Source organism: Anolis sagrei, chromosome 1, assembly GCF_037176765.1.
Source record: "Anolis sagrei isolate rAnoSag1 chromosome 1, rAnoSag1.mat, whole genome shotgun sequence".
Lineage (NCBI taxonomy): Eukaryota > Metazoa > Chordata > Lepidosauria > Squamata > Dactyloidae > Anolis > Anolis sagrei.
Genome location: NC_090021.1, coordinates 220,844,794 through 220,867,886, shown reverse-complemented (window position 1 = coordinate 220,867,886; position 23,093 = coordinate 220,844,794). Strand labels below are relative to the sequence as shown.

Here is a 23,093-nt window from a genome sequence, read left to right as displayed (position 1 = left end):
AAACCTTTATCTTTACCCTACCTGTATATAAAAAGTTCCTTCCTCTCATTCATACAGCAATATTTTTGACTTCAAAATGTCATTTTAAAATTAGATATTACTAGTGATAATACTACTGGCCTAGCTTATTTCACTATTCTTTTTAAATGTTTGAGGCATTGTTCCTTGTAAAATCCCAGACTGTGAATAAGTTCTTGATTTTCCTTGGATAATTAGGCTGAACCATTCCATCTGCATGTTTAAGTGTTGCTTAAATGAGTAATGGGGATTATTTTATACAGAGATGTGTATATGCCTTGCAATAATTCACAGTCTGCTTGCTACGTTATGAATTATTACTAGCCACATATATTACGGAGGAGTTCTCCCACACTTTTGCTTTACTACTTGTCCTAACATTAACCTACAGATCACTGGAATGGAATATAATTCTGTGTATATAACATTCTTAGTGGTATTTTTGCTGAAAAAAGGCAGGCCTTTGCTCGAAGGAATTTCTAACTCCTTAAATTTAGCTCATTGAATGCAACAGTAAGAAATTTGGCAGACAGAGGGAAGGAACTGTAAGAGCGTGGATTTAAAAATATTGTGAGCCGTGAGCAAATTCAGAAATACCAGTTTTGACTTGTGTTTTTGAAAGCACTGAGACTACATTACTTTTAAACTTAACTAACATTTATCTAGCCTATTTTAAGATTAAGCAAACAGAAAAGTAAAAATAAAAGGAAGGGTAATGTATATACATGATACATGGAAAGGTTGAACTGATGACTAATTCCTATGCTCCTGAACTCATTCAAAGACATTTACATGAAAGTTAGCTCAGTTTCTTGGGAGTAACTTCTGCTGCATGAAATGTGCTTCTGACTGCTGTTTTTATATCTTTGGTCCCTGCGGAGTCTTGGCTATTTTGTTGTTCTGCCACATAACTTTGCCATGGTTTCATATCCAGTGAGATATCTTTATGTTAGAGTCTCCTGACCTACATTTGATAGAATCATAGAATCATAGAGTTGGAAGAGACCCATAAGGACCATCCAGTCGTACCCTCTGTTATACAGAAAAATATACCCGTATATTCCGGCATATAAGACGACTGGGCGTATAAGATGACTCCCAACTTTTCCAGTTAAAATATAGAATTTGGGATATACTCGCCATATAAGACTACCCCTCTTCCACCACACACCAAATAAAATTTTTAAAAGCATCAGATTTGATTTCAATATGGTAATTTTCCTATTACTGTACCTCCTTCTCTGCCTCTCAGATCTCGCACCTGTGCACCTGCACCACTTCACTGCAGTCTTCAGGAGCGAGATCTGAGAGGCAGAGGAGGAGGTACGGTAATAGGATACAAGGGTGGGCCAGACAGGTAAAAGAGGTGTGTTTTTTTGGGCCCAGAGCCATCCTATCTCTTTTTTCCATACCCCGGACCCCCCGGATGCCTGCAGCTTCCTCCGTCCTTCACTTACACCTTCCCAGTGAGGCACCCCTTCACCTCACCATTGGGACTGCATTAAGTCCACGAATCCTGATGAATGGATTTTCTTCTACCATACTTGTACAGTGAGGACCTTAATGCTTTCATACAGTTGCTGCATATGGCAGGGATGTGGCCACTGCCATTTTTGAGCTCCCCCCACAATATGCAGCAACCACAGATTCTCCAATCCAGATTGGAAGTTTCAGCACCTGCTCTATAAGATGATTCCCGGCGTATAAGACTACTCCCACATATAAGACGACTTCCATGCATAAGGCTACTCCAGCGTATAAGACTACTCTTGCGTATAAGACGACCCCTGACTTTTGAGAAGATTTTTTTGGGTCAAAAAGTAGTCTTATACGCTAGAATATACAGCAATCAAAGCACTCCAGACAGATGGCAATCCCCCTAGCTTCATCCTCTGGAGTCCTGGGGCTAATATTTCAGTTTAAACAGTTTAAGTGCTAATTTTACTCACTGGAATAACAGCGTAATGCTCTAGTAGAAAATTCAAAGCACCAGGCCCTAAGATTGCATTTGATTAAACCATGAATCATAGAGTTATAGACGAATTGGAAAAGACCTTGTGGGCCATCCAGTCCAATCCCCTGCCAAGAAGCAGGAAAATCACATTCAAAGTACCCCCGACAGATGGCCCCCCATCCTCTGTTTAAAAGCCTTCAAAAAAGGAGCCTCCACCACGCTGCTGCTGAACAGTTCTCACAGTAAGTTCTTTCTAATGTTCAGGTGGAATGATAGTTGAAGTGGAAGCAAACTGCTATAGCACAATAGCTCAGACCGGTAGGAAATTTATATGCTGTCTAGTAAGTCTTATTATACCTGTAATCTGTATTCTGGTAGGAGAGCATCCCATTGTCTTCATGATGAATAGAACAATCTTCTTCCAGAAGAACCTAGCTGGATATTTATTTAGGTCTTGAGGGACCCTTCTTTCCATCCCGCCACCTTAAGATGTAGCAGAGGACCTTCTTGGTGGCTGTACTCAGGTGTGGAGCTCCCTTCCTAGAGAATTCAGAGTGATTCCTTCCTCGTTGTCTTTCCAGCAAAATGAGAAGACGTTTATTGTTTTGAGTTTTGGAATTGTTTTGGAGTTTGTTGTCTCTGCGTGTCTTTCTGATGTATGGTGCCCCTAAATGGATCCTGTCATGGGGTTTTCATGACAAATTTGTTCAGAGGAAGCTTGCTTTTGCAACCTTCTGAGATTGAGCGAATGTAAATGGGTTTCCATTCCTGAGCAGGGACTCAAACTCTGCTGTCCAGGATCATTGTCCGACACTCAAACCATTGCGCTACATTTGCTCATTCGTACTCTTTCATAGGGCTTTAAAAATCTTTTTTTTTCTATTGATCTATTAAAATCCAACTTTTCCTTATCTTTAGCAATGGGAGCTTTTATTTGTATCTGTTTTTAATGTTTGTAGGCTACCTTGAGTCCTAAAGTTGGGAGAAAGTGAGCTATAATTAAGCAAAATAACAACAGCAGCAGTAAGAATATTAACAGCAATAGCAATATGTCTGCATCCAGTGAAAATTGTGGCATCTATAGTACTGTGCCGAAAGTTATCATTGTGTAGTTGTAGTCAGCAAAATTCTTATTTTGTGCGAAAAAGCTTTAAAAGGTGCATAATATGAGATCTTGCAGTCATGCTGTATAGTTACAAAGTAAATAAGATGTATTGGTTTTCCTCCTATCTGCCCTGCAATCCTTTGACATTCTTGTATACTTGAGAACAGTGTAAGTCAGTGGAAAAAAGTGTAGTCCATCTTGGCTCTCAAGCGGAGGCAGTTGCTTAGTTGGTAAAAGCAATTTCACCACTAGTATATAGAAATTGCTAATGCAAGGGCTTCCCTGTTAATCTGTCAGATGGTCTTTGGTGTAGGTGTCAATTTCACAGAATGGTGGGAAGAACATACTTCATGTTTATTTTTTTTAATCCACTTCCAATAGTTCCTGAGCAACAGCTGACCTTCTTACGTGAATGTTCTGCTTTAAGTTTTATTTCACGCTATCTCTGAGCACATTTGGTCCGAGTAGTTGCTTCGTTTGGGATATTGGTATTAAATTTTTATGTGGCAAGAGGAAATCCTGTTTTTTGGATGGGAGTAAGTGAGAGGAGGTGAGTTTAATGCCTTGTTGCTAAAGGGAGTTAAGCCTTTGATGTTATTAGGAGTTAATCTTCCAGTTGTATCTTCAGCAACTTTCCACTGAGAAATGTAGCTGCAGGATGCCCTGCATCTAAATCTCAAACTCATGGAAAAGCTGTAGTGGCCTCGGCCTAGTTTGATTTTAAAAGTGCTCAGGGCTTTCGGTAATTTATTGTTCCATCAGAAGATGTCAGGTCATGCACTCTGTATCCAAAGGCTATACTGCAGACTTACTCACACTGTGCATGTCTACTCCCTTCTTGGTAAAATATGAAAGTACACCAGGGTTGCAGCTGTGAAGATGAATTAAAGAGCTGTGCCCATGTGCAAGGCTCTAAATAACAAGCCTAGAAATTAGTGTCTTAAACAGGTAGGGAATTTGAAAAGTTCCGCTAATTACCCTTGCTAAAAATGGTTGTAATTTATGGCGAGCTTCCTTTCTGCAGTTTGGGCTTGATATTTGCAGACTCTACAAATTAAAAGCTTTGATCTCCCCATTTTTAGTATTTAATAACTATGTGTCCCTGTATAAAAGAACTGAGTACAAATAGCATTAATTTTATCTGGATTCAGCAGGAGTTGCTTTCTTCTAACTATAATAATTTTTAAAGAATATTCTCTCCATTTCCTTTCATTTATTTGAAACAACTAAATTAGTCTACTGGTGGATAAACTCAATCAAGAAAGCCATGGCCCTGAGTTTGCAAGACCTGAGCAGGTCTGTTGATAACAGAGTGACTTGGAGATGTCTCATTGTTAGACTTGCCATGAGTTAAATTTGACTTCATGGGAATCAACAACAACACAAATTTAGTCTTCAGTAAGTAGGAAGGTCACATAAACAAACTGAAAAAGATCAGAAACAATAAGGAAGTGAAAATTCAAGAATAGACTACAACACAGAACAAATAACTCTCGGCGGAATGGACTTGAAGACAAATCAACCTTTCTTACCCCACCCTAACCCCTCCTCATTCCAACTTCCCTAACCCAAACCAATTTTTTCTCTGCCCCATCTCTTCCCCTCCTACTCTTCCGTACCCACTCCCCTTTACCTGCCTTTACCCACTTTCCACCTATATTTCCTATTTTCCTTTACACCGATATGTTCCCCCTCTTTTTATGTTATTTTGAAAAAGTTCTAATAAATATAATAAAAAAAACAAATTTAGTCCTCAGTATATTAATATGACTTCATACTTGTTAGCACAACATGACAAGCCAGGGATTTGCTAGTTCACACGCTCCATCACTGCAGTGGCAAACCTAAACAAGATGGAGACATCCATTGTGACTTATTGTGCAGTAACTGTTTTGTTTCTCTCCTTAAAAAAGCTCAAATAAATTAACCAAGAAGGAACTCTGGATTTTTTTCTAGTTACTAGAAGAAAAATAAAAATCCGAGATAGGTAGCTGATATATGAACACATTGCACAAAACTGTTCTCCAAAGTTTGTTTAGTTTCAGCATGACCCTTTAGTTCAGGCTTGTTCAACCATTGTCCCATGGGCTTATGAATACAGCCCAACACAAAATTGTAAATTTACTTAAAACATTATAAGATTTTTTATACACGGCCATAGAATGGAATGGCTGTGTATTATGTTATGTCTACAAATATCAGAATACTAGCTGTTCTGCCCCTACACTATCTTAACTACATGGAAGGTGAACTGACTTTGCAGGGAACAAATTGGAGACTATATAGTTGAATCAAATAAGAATTTATTAATTGACAAGAATTTTAGACATTTTCTCCTCCTGAGTTTCACTACAAAGTCTTTATGAGGAGAGGAAAAGTCTTTGAGAAAGAAACACAGTTCTGAGGCTCTTGAATCTTTTATTTCTTCTTATTGTCTCTTTCTTGTATGGCGCTCAGTTATCATTAAGACAATCTCAATATTTAACTCTGACTGGACTTGAATACAGCTCTGACTGGACATGAATACAGCTCCAACTGGATGTGCTGCTTTGTAGACCTCACGGCCTTCCTCTCTCTTCACCTTCCCAAGAACCAGAAGTGCCTTGCCAGAGGTGCTGCCCCAGAGGGGATTCTTAAAGGGGCCGAGTGACGGAGGCTTCAATGATTACTTTTAATATACATGTGCTATTGTGATACTTTTATGCTTATGTTGTTTTGTTAATTTTATGTTACGCTGTTTACTTTGTATGTGTCATGATGTTACTTAAAACCACCCTGAGTCCCCCTCGGGGAGATAGAGCGGTATATAAATAAAGTTTTGTTTATTATTATTATTCAAATGCAAAGAGGTTGTCTAGACTGACCCGCTCAGAAACTGTACATAAAATATGAATCCCTCTAACTAAAAAGGGCTTAACTAGGGGTGAACATTGAGGGTCTTCATGGAGCACGACACTAGCCATGATTTGCATTATAATTGCAAAGAGTTCAGCCAGAAGACTTGTTCAATAATTTTTAAAACCCCTCTGAATGTGGCGGTGCATAATTAGGATTATTATGTGAGGAACTTTTTTGTTGTTGTTTATCTGTGGCAGCAGATATCATGAAAATTATGCATGGACTTTTTAAATCCATCAGTTAGTGTTAGTGTATTTTGTGTGTGGCCCAAGACAATCCTTCCAATGTGGCCTAAGGAAGTCAAAAGGTTGGACACCCTTGCTCTGGATGTTGGGCTGAAACTCCAGGAAATCTTAGCCAGTGTATCCAAGGATAAGAAAGTCTGAGAGCTGCAAGGTTGTTTCTACAAAATCACTTTTTCAGAGTGGTGATGGCAGCAGATGCTTCATAATCATTCAGATGAGTTTTCTGGTTTCCAGGGAATTTATAAGACTCAGCAATGATCAAGATTGCCATAACAAACATATTTTTATTCATCACACCTGAATAAATACGTTAAAGATGACATGAATAAGATTAAGAAAAGAACGAAATGTTGTTCAACCTGACAGAATTGACAAAATTAGTATTTTTTGCCTTTCCCATTCATTGTTGCAAGAAAATGTGTCGCTAACCTCAAGCAAAATTTTGAGGTTTAAAAGACATTTTCCAAGAAATAAAGCACACACACAAAAAAAAGCAGTGTGCTTATTTTGAAATGCAAATAAGTGGAAATATACATAAATTGGTGGAAAATCCATGGAAACATAAATTGTATAAATTAAGAGGAAAATGTATGTGGGTTACAGGGAAACTCAACCAAATTGAAAATCAGAGCCTTTCATACACAAGAGATTTTCACTAGTAAGTTTGAGCAACACAACAACAACAACAACATAGATTGCTTGCTTTCTTGCAAACGGTTCTGTTTTAGCTAGTGGGCAGTCTTTCTACAAAGCCTGTCAGCTAGTTTTACAACTGCGTGGAAGCTTTATTTTGATTCTTATTCAAGCCTAACTTTCAGTCCACAAAGGCTCTCTGATTTTGTAAAATCCAAACATGCTAAACTCATGATTGCAAGCCTATTTCTCATTCAGGTAAAATCTTTAATCCATCAGCAAACAAAGTCCAGACTACATAATGTGTGAAAAAGTCTAATATGACCTATTCAGTTTTGTTTCTTCCACTGCTAATGCTACAATGAGTTTAATTTGGGTTTTTGTTTTGGTGGTGATCATTAATGGACAAGAATCCATTAACAGGCTAGCATATAATAAGCATTTTGAATATACTGTATTTCTTCACGTCTTAAGTTGCAACTTTTCCCCATATAAACATCTCTAAAAATTGACTGCACCTTGGAATCATGGGTGCTTTTATGTGTAAGTGTTTTTGTGTTGGTGGCACTGATATTAGTGTGTGTCTTACTATCAAAGATATCTTGGAATCAAACAAATATGCTATATTTTCCTGATAGCAGTTTCTCTATTGGCAAGTAGCAGTATTCCACAATTTAGTGCTCTCCAAATATACAGAACTCGGGTGTAGCTATGGGGGGAGCTGGGGTGGCAAAATGGGGGTATTGCTCTTAGAATAAGAATTCTTCACCTCAGATTCCTTTCATTCCCAGAATTCCTTGCATTGGGTAGTGAGACATTGAAAATAATTCAGGTTTAGAATTCTTCTTTGCAGTATTCTTATTCATAGAAACAAAGTTGTGAGAAACCACATGAGTCATCCAGTTTAAGCTTCTACCATGCAAGAACACACCATCAAAGCTCTCCTGACAGATGTCCATCCAGTCTCTATTTAGAAATTTTCTGGGAAGGAGACTCCACCATACTCCGAGGCAGCATGTTGTTCCAATGTCAAAAGCTACTGTCAAGAAGGCATTCCTAATGTTTAGGTGAAATTTCTTTTTCTGTAGTTTGAATCCATTGCTCTGTGCCATATTCTGTGAGCAGCAGAAAAAAAAGCTTGCCCCCTCCTCAATGTGATATCCTTCCAATATTTAAACACTGTTTTTATGTCACCTCTTAACTTTCTCTTCTCCAAGTTGAACATCTCCAGCTCCCTCAGCCACTCCTCATAGGTCATGGCTTTTAGACTTTTTACCATTTTTATTGCCCTTCTCTGAACACATTCCAGTTTGTCATTACTTTTCTTGAATTGTAGTGCCCAGAACTGGACAAGGTATTTTAGGTGAGCTCCTACCAAAGCAAATTGTCTGCTCCTTTTCTTTTCTTGAACTATATTTCTAAATGCCTTTCCTTGCCACCTACCATGACCCTGGAAATATAGCTAGCACACCCACAAGATTTTGGGGCAATGTTAGCCTTAAACACTCTCCTTGTGGTTTATGGCTTCAGACATAACCAGGTCATGTATGCAGTGGCTTGCTATGTAATTTGAGGGGTTTTGTCACATGACTTCAGATCCCTTTTTATAACTTCTGTGATCTGAAGAATGGCTCCACATGCAACCTTGAGTGAACCCAATGCGTCTTCCCCTATAAATGATGGTGGTGAATCTGTATGTATGGAGATTTCACCCAAGTCACCCTTTTACCAGGGACTGCATGTACTTGGCCTGAATGATCCCATTGAAAGTGTGCAAGACTAGCCACATTTGCAAGTCAATATGTTGTATCATCTTTAAAGCGAAATAATTTTATGTAGCTTCATTAGCACATATAGTTTTCTATCAGATATAATGAGTACTGCAATTCAATAAAGTTGTTCATATTTCAGAAGAGCTGTGTGGAGTAAGAAATTATTTGTTTTCTTGTTTCAGGTATTTGCAGGGATGAATGTCTACTCGGCTGAATTTGAAAAAATAAAAGAAGAATACAGTGTCCGGGGATATCCAACCATCTGCTATTTTGAGTCAGTCTCAATTTATTCTGCATACAGATACTTTTAAAATAACATCACCTGTTTCGTATTTATATGTTTATATATTGTAAATTCCTGGCTTGATTTGCTTACAGAAAAGGAAAATTCCTGTTCAACTTTGAAAACTACAGTGCCACAGCAAAGGACATAGCAGAATGGTTACAAAAGTAAGTACCCCCCTGTTCAAACAGCTCCACTGACTTCCGGTAGCTTTCTGGTCTCAATTCAAGGTGCAGATTATCACCTACAAAACCCTAAACGGTTCAGGACCGCATCTTCCCCTATGAACCAGCATGTACCTTGAGATTGTCTGGGGAGGCTCTCCTCTCGCCACAGTCTCAAGCACGGTTGGTGGGGACAAGGAAGAGGGCCTTTTCGGTGCTGGCCCCCGGCTCTAGAACTCCCTCTCTAGGGAGATCAGACAGGCCCCCTCCTTGCCCATCTTTCGCAGAGGATTAAAAACTTGGCTGTTCTGTCATGCCATTGACTAAGCAGTTTCACCAGAGAACTATCTCATTCCTACTCTAAGCTTTTTGTTAATTGATACTTTCTTAAGAGTATCCCTCAGCCACTGTTCATTTGAATTCAGCATTTTCCACTGGCTCCATTTCAGAAGTGTTGGAAGGTGGACTATCTCTCTGTTGCTATATCACAAAAAGAATTTGGTTTACCTGACAGTGTATGAGTCATTTGGAATCTATATATGGCTTTTGGATTCAGATTGTATCCACAGTTCTAATGGCTTGAACATATTCATGCATTTGGTCTCCTGACAAGACTTCATTTAAAACTATTAGTTCTGCTGGAACATGGACAGAGTGCATGTTTATGTAGTTGGACCCGATGTATTATGGAGGTGCTGCGTACGAGGATTAATATGGTGGTGCAGATGGGAAAAGAGTTGAACAAATCCTAAAAACTCAAGATTCTTCACATGTATTTTCTGATTTATTCTACACCAACATTGCATTGCCCAAATTAGAGATTTGGGAATAGGGCTGATGTTGAAGAAATAATGAATTGCCTTAGGCAGCTTTATGAGTTCTTAGCTATGCTGAGATTTGCGTGGTCACATCGAGCTTATGTTCTCCGGTATTATTCCATGCTAGATTGGCAGCCTTGATTGTCTTTGATCCCTTGAAAACCCCTGTTTCCACATGTATAATGGGGTGAGTGGAATATTGTCCATTTTTCATCTTTTCCCACCTCTTAATACTGTATAGGCAGTTCCCAAGGTAAGTTCTGTAGGTTTGTTCTTAAGTCAGAACAGGTACATTTTAAAGTGTAACTCCAGCCATATATATATACATGGGCCCCTGATGGTGCAGCGGGTTAAACCACTGAGATGCTGAACTTCCTGACAGAAAGGTTGGTGGTTCAAATCCTGGGAGCGGGGGGAGCTCCCGCTGTTAACCCCAGCTTCTGCCGATCTAGCAGTTCGAAAACATGCAAATGTGAGTAGATCAATTGGTACCCCTTTGGCAGGAAGGTAATAGCTCCCAATGCAGTCATGCCGGACACATGACCTTTGAGGTGACTAGAGACAACGCCGGCTCTTGGATAAAAGTTAAGTCACAGGTCAAGATACATGGGTCAGTTCCGGAATAGGTTCCCAGCACAAAGGCTGTGGTAAGAGGTCAAATCAAGAAGTACTTCCACCCCATTACTCCCCTTTACCCAAACCTGAGAAAGAAGGATAGTTTTCCATTCTTCCTCTCCTTTTTCAACCCAAGTCGTGTTTATCAGCAACACTGGGAAGTCTGAAGAATGTGGTACACCTGCCATTTTGCACATTTGAGACACAGCAAAGTGGCAACGGCCATTTTTAAGAAGGGCTTCCTACATATGTTTATCTGTAGTGAGATTATTTACTGTAAAAATCTGTCTGCACATATTTAAAATGACCTTTTTGGTGGATGCCTAATAGAGGCAGGTGGCTTTCCTTGCTTTTCCCTCCCACCCCCTTTTTCCCAAGCTTCCTTCTCATACTTTTTTCTCAATTATATTCATTTCCTTATCTGTATTTGTTTAGATGTACACATTTAAGACCAGCAATGCATCCCCCACCTTGTAGCCCCTCAAATAAACAGATCATCTGCTTCTCGTTAGCTTTCGCTAAGTATTCTTCTTCCATGCATTTTTAAAATTACAGGAAAACATTTGTTTGGGACATGCTTCTAAGTTTTCCCTTGACTTTTATGTGAGGCCAACTTATACATGAGTCTAAATGGTGTTTAAAATCGTTTCAGCCTCTGCATGTGAATTATATTGTTTTCTGCACTTCAAAGAGAAAGGGATATACTTTTGTAGCTATTTTTATATCCAATCCTTAATGGTAAAATTGTTCTTGTCCTCATCACTGCTATATGATATTTGCACTTTCCTCATTAGTTCTATTCTCTAATGTTATGGCACCAACCCACGATGAGACACTGAACGTTGCATTTGGTTGTTGGTTCTGATGTTTGTTTTATATATTGTGTAATGTTGTTTTTATTTCATTATATTGCTTTTGCTATTATTTTGTTAATATGTATTTTAATGTGATATGTTTAAACTGTTCTCTTGGGCTTGGCCCCATGTAAGCTGCCCTGAGTCCCTTCGGGGAAATGGAGGCAGGGTATAAAAATGAAATAATAATAATAATAATAATAATAATAATTATTATTATTATTATTATTAGCACAACAAGATTAGGACACAGCAAACAAGGTCACTATGCTGGTTGTTGTATTGGATCACATGTCGGACACTTCCCAAGTGTCTAGGACTGTGTGATGTATCGGCGAATAATGTGTGCAGATCCCAGCAGGGTGGCCTTTTGCCGCTGACAGATGGTAATTTTGTCAGTGCCGATTGTGTTTAAGTGCAGTCCAAGGTCTTTAGGCACTGCACCGAGTGTACGGATCACCACTGGGACCACCTTGACTGGCTTGTGCCAGAGTCTTTGCGGTTCATTCTTTAAATCCTCACATCATGTCAGCTTTTCCAGTTTTTTCTCTTCAATCCTGCCATTGCCTGGGATTGCAACATCGACGATCCATACTTGATGTTGTTGTTGTTATTATTGATTCCATGTAAGAAGTTCATAGTTAATAACTCAAGCCAGTGATTGCATATATAGAATTTAATTTCCTAGATTAGTGGATCCCAACCTTAGGTCTTCTGAATGTTTTGGATCTCCAATTCCGTAATTTCTTACAGTTGACCAAAGTGGACAAGGTTTCTGCGGGTCCCAAACCTTGTCCATTTTGGCCAACTGTAAGAAATTCTGGAATTGGAGATCCAAAACATTCAGAAGATTAAATGTTATCCTAAGTTCTAGGGCAGGATAATGGCCTGCAATGTGCCTTTATTTGTCCTGGGTGTTTTGGATGAGTCTATGTACATCAAAGCTGGAAGAGGTAATTATTCAGGAACACTATGCTTCTGGTTACTTATTGCATAGATCCATGAGGGAAATTTTGTCTTTAGCAATAATGTATTTTTTGGTCTACTAAGAGAGCAGCATGTAGTACAGGGAACAAGATAGAGAAGTTCTTTCTTCTTCCGTGAGCAGTGGAGTCTGCCTTCATCACCTGTAGCTTTCTCTTTGCCTGTTGGCTCAGCAATGATGCCCTTATCTCTTGGCTACCACATGCAGAACATTAGAAGTGTCTAGAGTTCTTTTCTTGCTTCTTCATTCCTTCAATCTGCCTACATTATGGACTGATAATCCCTGTAATATGCATTGCTTTTATATCGGTGCTGTGACAGCTAGTGAATGCAGCGACTGAAGGCACAGCAGAACAGCTGCCGACTCTTCCCAATGATAATCTCTGCTAACAAGCCACTCTGGGCTTTGGCTGATATTTCAGTCGTCCAGAGCAAAAGACAGCTGTTTGTCCTCAATTAATTTCCAATGCACGCTTAATAGTTTCCCAAAAGGCAAAGTGATGCAGCAGCTTTTCTTCCCTTCCCTGAAAGAAATCAATATTGGGCTGGGGAGAGGAATAGATTAATATTCAAAATCCGTCCTTTGCTTTGGAAGCTACCCATAATTGAGGTTGCGGAGTATAATTTGTCTACAGTGTAAGCCTGGAACATAGGCACAGTAATAGTAATGAATTGCTCAAAAGAGTCTGTAGTATGAGTAGCCCAATGCTCTGGGCATTGATTCAAAAAGGCCTGAAAAGTGTAATTGAAGAATGGTGGGACATATGTAGGCTCTATATGGGATATAATAAACCTAATTAAAAAGAATAACAGGAACAAATCACTTTGCCAATTAATTCAGCCTCCTGTTACAGACTGATAGTGGATTTACCAAAAAAAGTGGGGGGGGGGGAAGCTTCTTTCAGCCTTGATAAAGGGCTTGTGAATGTAAGACTTCCAGTTATTTTGTACCTGCCGACTACTGCAAGTTCATGAAAAATAAAGAATTCATTATGTTTTGGCTCTCTTTAGAAGGCAGATCCAAGATTCCTCGTTTGAAAGGAGAAATAAATTATCTGAATAAAAACACAACTGAAGGAGAAGCGGGTAATATTTGCATGTGTTCAGAACATACCTGTTTCTGGGAGTAGAGCCAAGAAAGGAGAAACAAAGTCACATTTGCCCCATTGAAAAATAGTAGGGCTAGAGCTTCACATTTTCCTTCATGTCCATTCTTCTTTTTTTAAAGCTAATTTCCTTCCTCTTTCCCTAAATGGGACCCAAAATATCTTACAATGTAGGTTAAATTAAAATACAGCTAAAACATTTCTTTGTACAAGACTGCTTTTTAAAGCAATTACATTTAAAACCACTAATTTAAAACAGTTTTAAAGACTATAGAGCAGTGTTTCTCAACCTGGGGGTCCCCAGATGTTTTTGCCCTTCAACTCCCAGAAATCCTAACAGCTGGTAAACTGGCTGGGATTTCTGGGAGTTGTCGGCCAAAAACATCTGGGGACCCCAGGTTGAGAACCACTGCTATAGAGCATAATAATATACATAAAAATATAGCATCCCTTTAAAGACCTTTAGCTTCCAGTTAATAGCAAAGGGCATTCCTAACAAAAGTTTTTGCCTTCTGGAAGAATGAAAGAAAGGGGCCAACTTATTAGTGAGCTGGGGACAGCCACAAAGAAGACCCTCTCCTGTTCCCTCACTAAAAGTGTTTTGTGATGCTGGTGGGACAGAGGCTGGTTCTACACTGTCAATAATGCAGTTTGAACTGCATTATATGAACAATGTAGAAGCATATTATCCATTTCAGTGCCGTTCAGACTTCATTCAGCAGTGTAGAAACAGCCTGAGAAAATCCTTGAGGACCTTAACACTTTAGTTGGTTCATAGTCTTGGGTTGAAAGGTCACAGTGTTATGTTTGTCTGCTTGGGAATTAGAAACTAAAGCATTTCAAGATCTAAAAGATATTCAGCTATGGATAGTTGACTTTTTGTTTGGCTTTTGCTCTAATGCTACCTTCCAGAGATTTAGATGTGAAATATTAAACCTTGAGATTCTTTTGTAGTATCCTCAAGCACAGTTTACATAAGTCATGGGCAAACTTTTTTGCCTTGGGACCACATTGTGAGTTGGGAGGGAGTGTGGATGTGGGGGGGAGGGCAGGGCAGGGCCAGGAGGGGCGGGGCTGGGGTGGGTCATCCTCAGCCGTCCTTCTTATGTCTGGAGGAGGGCAAGACACAAGGTGACTGCACCGATCTGGCATAAGGACAGGCTACTCACCCCATCCTTATGCCGGGTAAGAGCACTCTGGAGGGTTCTCAGCTGCCATGTGCCTTCCTCCCATGTCCTTCTGTCAAAATGACAGGGGAAACTAGGAAGGTCGGAGGTAAGTGCCCAAGGGGGTGTGCCCAGCCTGCAGGCCTAAGTTTGCCCATATCTGGTTTACATGCAGAACCTCACCGTTATCGCTCAGTCAGTGAAAGACCTTGGCTTTAGGAAGTCACTGTTTGTAAACGTAGACAATATAGGGCTCTGTCTGGAATTGAGAGATTACAGCAACATGAGTAACGAGTGCTCTCCATTATTATTTTTGTGGCTAATAACCCCCCCCCCCCAAACAAAAAGACGTTACACCCAATTTCTTGCCACAAGTTTGTACCTAGGGGGTGTGGCATGGTTTTTGTTTTTTTTTGTTTTTTTGCCTCCACAATATTTTAGGCTCTATTAAACACATCATCCCTAACTGCTTCTTGTTGGAAGTTACCTATGCAATGCATTGTCCTCCTCTCCTTATGTAAATCCCTTCTCAGAACTGCTTTCTTGAAACAACCTTTATCAATAACACCTTCTGTATTGAAAATATGCCTAACAGCTTGTAACCGGATAAAAGGATATTACTTATCTTTTGAATCCTCAGTTCCTTCCTCTCTTAGCTCTTTGACCCTCCAGATAATTTTGCCCAAAACTCCCACAGTCCCATTACGCTAGTCATGGAAAATGGGGGCTGCTAGGAGTTGACATACAAAACCCCTCAAGGGCCAGCTTTTCCTCTCCAATGCTCTGTGGCCTCCTTCACACATAAACTTTTCAAAGACAAGGGCATTGCTCTTTGTTGAAGATGAATGAGTTTGTAAGGGCTTCAGGACAGAACTTTAAGACAGTTATCCAGGGTCCTTGATGTTGTGCCTTTTAAACTTATTCGTATAGCAATCTGGAGTTACAGCTAGTTATCAAGGGACCACATTTGCCAGTGGCCCTAAATTATTCAGGTTGTTTAGGTAGGAAGAGTATTGTGAAGAACTCTAGAAGAATCTCGTCAAACTGGAATAATGAAGAAAAAAATGACACATGATATTCAGTATAAACAAATGTAAAATATGACATGAACTTTAAAGTTACCACATACATTAGAATCTGAGTTGTTAGCAGAATCTTGGGATTGTGGTGGATAAAAAAAGTGAAATTATTGAGTTAGTGTGTGGGTAGGTTAAAAACTAGGTAAATTTCATATTTTGAAAGGAAACTGAAAAATCAAGCTGCCAATACTATACTGACCTTAAACAAAGTCATGCTGCTGCCACATCTGGAATAACGCCTATAATTCTGATCATCATACAGCTAACAGAGGGTATTCTAAAGATTGAGAAGGCTCAAAAGACAGTAATTATTAGAGTTATCAAACAACTGGGGAATTGCCCTACAACATTTGACTCTGCTTAGATTAGAAAAAGGCAAGAATGACATGATAGAGATGCATAAAATTTTACCTGATGTGGTGAAAGTGGATTTTCTCCCTTTGTCATAATACTACCTTATCACATTATCTTCTGAAATAGAGTAATATGGCAAGTGAAAAAAGTACTTCTTTACATAGCACATTATTAAAACAGTAAAACTTTCTGCCACACAATGTAGTGATGGCAGCTAATAAGGCTGGTTTTAGGAAGAGATTGAGGGGAGGATGGGGTCATAAATGACTACTAGTCGATATAACTATATGTCAATACTAATTCCAGAGAGGATGTGCCTCTATATATCAGTCTCTGTAGCATAAGGTGGAAGGTGCAGCTGCATTCATATCCTACAGGCTGGCTTCCTATGGGCCACTGTGTGGGGCTAGCTAGGCCTTTGTTCTGATCCAACAAGGCTCTTCTTATGTTCCTATATGTCCTTGCCAGCTGAATAAGCATGAAGTCTCCAAAAAATTAATAAATATGTCTTAACACATGAAGAAGCTCTCCTCAACTTGTAAGACTCCAAATGCCAGACTCTAAAATTGTTTAACACTTCCAGTGGTGGAACTATATATAGGATTATCTCCTAACTAAGCCCCTAACCATGATACTCACTTTTACAAAGTATGTTATGCATACCCAGTTCCTTGCTCACTTTTCTTCCTCATTCTCAGCAAAGCTGGAATATTTTTATAGCAGCATTGGTGCTGGGAAGATGGTGAAGAAGAGCTGGAAAAACACAGATTTCTTTTTTGTGCTGGGTTGCAGTTGGTGTCTAAGTTAACAATGCAAAAAAAAAAAAATGAGCTGGCAAAGAATGGGATTCTGCTCTAGTTGATCCTACTATGTAATTATATGTGCCAGAGATGGCCATGGTGTGCTTCTCACAAGAGCTATGACAGGCACTGATGACTACTGGACAGACCACAGGTTAATCCAATCCATGATTGCCATCAAGATTGCCCCCAAATGCAGACTCCAAAGAAGAGAGATAAGGCGTAAAATGAACACCCAAACCCTTCAAGAGCCCTCCAAGTGAGCCCTTCTCCAAACAACATTCAAGGGTCATCTACCTGTAGAAACACCCTGAAAATGTTGAGGAACATTGGAATAAACTGAAGACTCCATCTTCACAGCCTGTGAAGAAACCATTGGGTACCAAACTAAGGGCCCTTCTACACTGCCCTCTATCCCAGGATCTGATGTCAGATTATCTGCTTTAAAATGGAATATATGAGTCCCCACTGCCAGATATCCTGGGATAAACAGATAATCTGGGATCAGACCCTGGGATATAAGGACAGTGTGGAGAGGCCCTAAGAAACACCAAGACTAGTTTGATGAAAATGATAATGGGATCCAACAGTTAAGTGATAAGGAAGACTTCCAAACATGGCAGAGAGACACAAACTGTGCTGCCAAGAAAAAGATTTATGCTAATACAAAAGGTCCAAAGAAGGACAAGCAAACTCAAGAACATCTGGTGGACAAAAAATAAGACTCAAGAAATCCAACACTTTGCAGATGTCCATGATGCACAGGGATTCTTTAAAGCTACAAAAGTCATCTATGGTCCAAGAAATCATGGGATACACCCTCTACGTACATCAGATGGAATCAGACTTCTGAAGGACAAAAAAATCAATTGCACTATATTGGAAAGAGCACTACCATAAACTCCTTAACTGCAGCTCCAATGTGGCTGAAGAAGCTCTCTCGCAAATCCCACAACAACAAACCAAGTAGTGCCAGTATTTGAAAGAATCATAGAACTAGAAGTTTGGCCGCCAAAATATAAAGACTTATTAAAGGAAAATGAATGCATTTTGGAAGAAGCTTTAATTTTCTAGGGTTTTTTATTTACCTGATCTGATGTTGTACATATTACTAACTTTGGATAACAGGTTTGCTGAAACATGTTGGCCTGCTCTTCATTTTTGTGGGATAGGGTCCTATCCCTATTCTTCCTATGTTATTTCTGCCATTGGCCCCGACATTTCTGCTAACGAAGTAATGCCAGGCAACACATCTACTTAACTGAAGTATACCAGTATATTAATAATATAAGAGGTGCCTCTTATCTTTTATATATGCAGGTTATTTTTTCTACAGCAATTCTTAATTATTAACTATTTAAAATGAGACATTCACACTCATACAGCTGTTCTTCAGTCATTGTGAACTGTATCTTAAATTCAATATGCATAGCAAACAAGATCAAATATATATTGAGTACTCCAATTGGAAGAAGTTTGAAAAAAGGCATGTCTCCAAGAAGTAATGCACATAATGCTTTACCTGTGGTCTTTACTATAGAATTATCTAAAGTTATTCATACTAGGCTGATCCATCAGCCTGCTCTCTGTTTTCCCAAGCTGTCCTTTTTCATGGGAATTGTCTTGCTGACAGTGAGCTCTGTCACACGTCATACCTCAAGTAGGTTGAAGAGCATTTCCATGTCATAGAATCATAGAATCAAAGAATTGGAAGAGACCTCATGGGCCATCCAGTCCAACCCCTTGCCAAGAAGCAGGAATATTGCATTCAAATCACCCCTGACAAATGGCCATCCAGCCTCTGCTTAAAAGCTTCCAAAGAAGGAGCCTCCACCACACTCCGGGGCAGAGAGTTCCACTGCTGAACGGCTCTCACAGTCAGGAAGTTCTTCCTAATGTTCAGATGGAATCTCCTCTCTTGTAGTTTGAAGCCATTGTTCCGCATCCTAGTCTCCAAGGAAGCAGAAAACAAGCTTGTTCCTTCCTCCCTGTGGCTTCCTCTCACATATTTATACATGGCTATCATATCTCCTCTCAGCCTTCTCTTCTTCAGGCTAAACATGCCCAGCTCCCCAAGCCGCTCCTCATAGGGCTTGTTCTCCAGACCCTTGATCATTTTAGTCGCCCTCCTCTGGACACATTCCAGCTTGTCAATATCTCTCTTGAATTGTGGTGCCCAGAATTGGACACAATATTCCAGATGTGGTCTAACCAAAGCAGAATAGAGGGGTAGCATTACTTCCTTAGATCTAGACACTATGCTCCTATTGATGCAGGCCAAAATCCCATTGGCTTTTTTTGCCGCCACATCACATTGTTGGCTCATGTTTAACTTGTTGTCCACGAGGACTCCAAGATCTTTTTCACACGTACTGCTCTCGAGCCAGGCGTCACCCATTCTGTATCTTTGCATTTCATTTTTTCTGCCAAAGTGGAGTATCTTGCATTTGTCACCATCAAACATCTGTAATCATTGCCTTCCATTTAAAAATAATGCCAAGCTTTTTCAGGATGTGAAACACATGTGGGTTTCTTTACAGTTGCCAGGTATCACATCTGTCAGTGCTGATTCACACTGCTGATAATGTATGTGAAGATTTATAGCATTTATTTATCATACTTTATTTCCAAGAAAAATAGTATTGATTTGCTGATTAAGAATTCTATGTTGGCGATTGTGTGCAAGAGCCATACTTCTTTGGTGCTTTTATTCACCTTCAGGCTCTGATTGTTTGCCGCCGTTGTGCACATAAACATTTATATGTCTAGCTGTTGTGAAGTCATGTTGAAAAACAACCCAACCTATGACTACCTGTCTAAAGGCTCACAGTCTAAAATCTGCCAACCCAGGAGGAAAGTACTCAAGTGGATAGAGAAATATGGAAGAGCAGGTTTTGAAGCTTAAGAGTTTTTAGAGGAATTTCGAAAGATGTAGAATCAGCAACATTTTAAAAGCAATTGAAGAGGTGTGTTAGCTCATTTTGAAGATCCTTATGATGTTGCTGGAGTTCTAGAATTCTGGAATTCAACTATAGGTTTCTGAATATAAGAGCTAAGGGTGTGCACTTTGATGTTGTTACTTAGATTGCTCATTAAAGAATAACAAAAATACTTCCAGGACCAAGCCAGAGGTAAGGACTGAAGAGCATCATTTGTCAGAACATGGAATATGAGCTAGAAGAGTCCCTTTTGGATCTGAGCTCAACTGTGAGCTCACCCATCCCTGAACCACCCCAAGAGAGTACACTGTGTATATACAAAAGTCGACAGCAGACAGCAGTTATGACCATGGATAAATTGAGGGTCATTCTGTGGAGAGAGGAAAGCCTGAAGGGCCAGCCATCACTGCCCATCACCCCGATTTCCCCACCCAGACATTCAAAAAGGCGAGACGTGACTCCATGGCTGAAACAGTAGATGATTGTCAGGACTTATTTTAGATTATCTTCTAATGTTTACATATGTTGTTTTAATGTTATTTCAAATTATTGTTTAAATGCTTTTATTTGTTATTTGGGCAGGGAATAATGCCAGTTATGTAAGCCACGCTGAGTTCCATTTGGGGTGAGAAGGGTGGGATATAAATGTCATAAATAAATAAATTAACAGTTATCCTAAGATGGATTAATTTCTTGCCTTTCTTTGCTCTATTGAGAAAAAGGAATAGTTCCTTTTAAAAATAAGTGTTAAGATACAGTACCGACATTGAACCATGGATAAGTTAACCCAGGTTTTTGGAGTTCTTTTTTTTGTCTTAACATGTCTAGATTTATTAATGCTTCTGTAAGGTAGTGATAACACTCTCCAGTGTTACAGAATAATTGAGATAAATCACATAGAAATTTAGAAAATAATACTATGCAAGAGATACATATGTTTAGTCATTCCCTTATTTCTTTTAAGAAAAAAGTACAGAGCTATTTCATCATCATCATCATCATCATCATCATTTAATTACTTATTAATCGCCCTCCATCTAAGATGCTCTAGGTGATTTACAAGCTAAAATTGTAAAGGATAAAAATACATACTATTTAACTGGAAGAGAGACTAACTATAGAAAACAGGTTCTATGAATCTGGTTTTAGATTTGCATACAATTCTCACTGTCTTTAGTTTGTGTAAGGTGAAAAAATTATTTGGACTGATGCATAAAGTTAGATATGGATCTACCATTGAACTTTTTCATTAATGATTGGTACAAAACAGAGGTGGGAAAATGTGATTTGAAGATGACCTTCGGCCCTGGAGCTATTGTTGTGCCCCTCCAGCCTTCCAAGGCAGTCACACACATTTTGAATGCAAAATAAACATGTTTTCTTGAGGGATGGGGACAATTTCACCATGTTTTTGGGCCCTATGTAGGCACCCCTCCCCAAAACAGAAGTGAATCAGTTTAGCTTCTGTTGTAAAAATGCCCTGTTCTGGACATAAAAATAGCACATAGAGCCTTTAAAACACAGTATTTGGGGGTAAAAATGATTTTTTATGTGTGGGGTCAAAACTTTGAATGTCTCTAAGGGGACATTACAGCTCTGTAACCAACAGCTACCTTTCCTCAGTATAAAAGATTAGAAGATAGTATTTCTCAAAGTAGGGACTTGTCAAGACTAGAAAGCAAACAGGACGTAGTGACCTGAATATTGACCTAAGACTGCAGAAAACTTGCGTTCCAGCCACACAGGCACCATTGGTTTATCTTTGGGAAGTCACACTCTCTCAGCCTCAGGAAGGCAAGCAGCTTCTCAGTAAACCTTGCCAAGAAAACCTCATGATAGTTTTGCATTAGGGAGTTCTCTTGGGGTCACCCAACAATTACTCAAGAGTATTGTTGTTAGATAAACTGATGTAGTTTGGACCATTTAAAATGTAGACCTTCTTTTGGCAGTACAGTACTTCATTCTAGTGAGCAATTTCAAATTCATTTTCTTTATGAAATTAGATGCCATTCTTCTTTCCCAATTGTCCAATTTTCTGCTTCTCAAAATCCTGTGCACAATCTCTCTGTTGTTTCCCCCTTTACCTGATTGCTGCTACACAAAAAAGGCTATACATTTTTGGATATGCTGGGTTCCATGGGATGGAGGGTGTGTATTAATTTCCTATAACCTTTATTCTGAAGAGTATTTTCTGAATTCTTGCATTGAAAACAATGGCATTGTTCACTGATGTTGCTGGACTGCTTTTTCAATGTTGTTGTCAAATCGTAGTAGAATTATTATACGAAGAAAGAAGGAACTTAATAAACAAAGTCTGCTGTTCTATTATAAAGCTGTTTCTGTCGTACCACAATAATTTACACTGTTTCTACAACTTTCAATGGCTGGGGCTACCCCCACCACCACCACCACCACCTTCTTTTATCTGCACTTGAGTGATTATTCCTTAGAGAGGAGCATCTTTCTGTATCTAGTTAGTATGTTGCCTATTAACATATGCATAACTGGCTGAATTTCTTAAGATCCATTTGGCCGAAGCAGTCTCAATAGTACTTTGTTCTAAACAGTTCCTCTTTTTTTTTTTAAAGTCCTCAGCCACCTAAACCGCAGGCCCCCGAGACTCCTTGGCCAGAAGAGGATAATGCGATTTATCACCTAACAGATGATGACTTCGACAAGTTTATCAAGGAGCATTCTTCCGTCTTAGTGATGTTCTACGCACCATGTGAGTGCTGATCATTGTTCATATGCATGTTTGCATCATCCGTTTGGTGAATGGAACCTGGGAAGGGAATCTAACAAGTTTCAGTATTTGCAAATATGAGTCTGAAATGTCATTGCACTAATGTGTAATTCAAAAAGTCTTGCAAGGAATTGTTCACATAAAGGTGACATACCCAGGGCAGCTCAGAACTATGTAGTTCAATGAAAACCAGCATTTTTGTCAGAAACTATTGAAGAGGGTAATTGTGCAGTCATCTAGATATTGTTAGACTGCAAATTCCCAGCATTCCCCACCATTTGCTGTACTGTTTAGTTCTGCTCACAAAGGCCAACAACATATGGACAGCCACATGCACCTCATTGCCAAGCTTCTCTAATCTTGCACAGATGCCAAAAATAAAGGGGAAGGGAGGGAAGAAGACTTAGCTGTCAAAATAGGAATGCAAACAGACCTCTGTATTGAGGACCCAGATTTTTTTGCCAGGGAACTAGAGGGTACTGACCCAAATAATCTTGAAACTCACAGGTTAAATTAATAGACACAGGATCTACACACCATCTCTGACCTGCTTGATTTGCCTG

The 23,093-nt window shown here is 39.4% G+C and overlaps 1 protein-coding gene across 1 annotated transcript in view; it reads left to right on the top strand.

The window, feature by feature from the left end:
- PDIA5 (protein disulfide isomerase family A member 5) overlaps positions 1-23,093 on the top strand; it is a 212,431-nt gene that overhangs the window by 120,317 nt on the left and 69,021 nt on the right. The window contains exons 9-11 of the mRNA XM_060774774.2: positions 8,808-8,899; positions 9,004-9,075; positions 22,376-22,512. Coding sequence (XP_060630757.2) covers positions 8,808-8,899; positions 9,004-9,075; positions 22,376-22,512 — 301 coding nt within the window. The remainder of the gene's footprint in view (positions 1-8,807; positions 8,900-9,003; positions 9,076-22,375; positions 22,513-23,093) is intronic.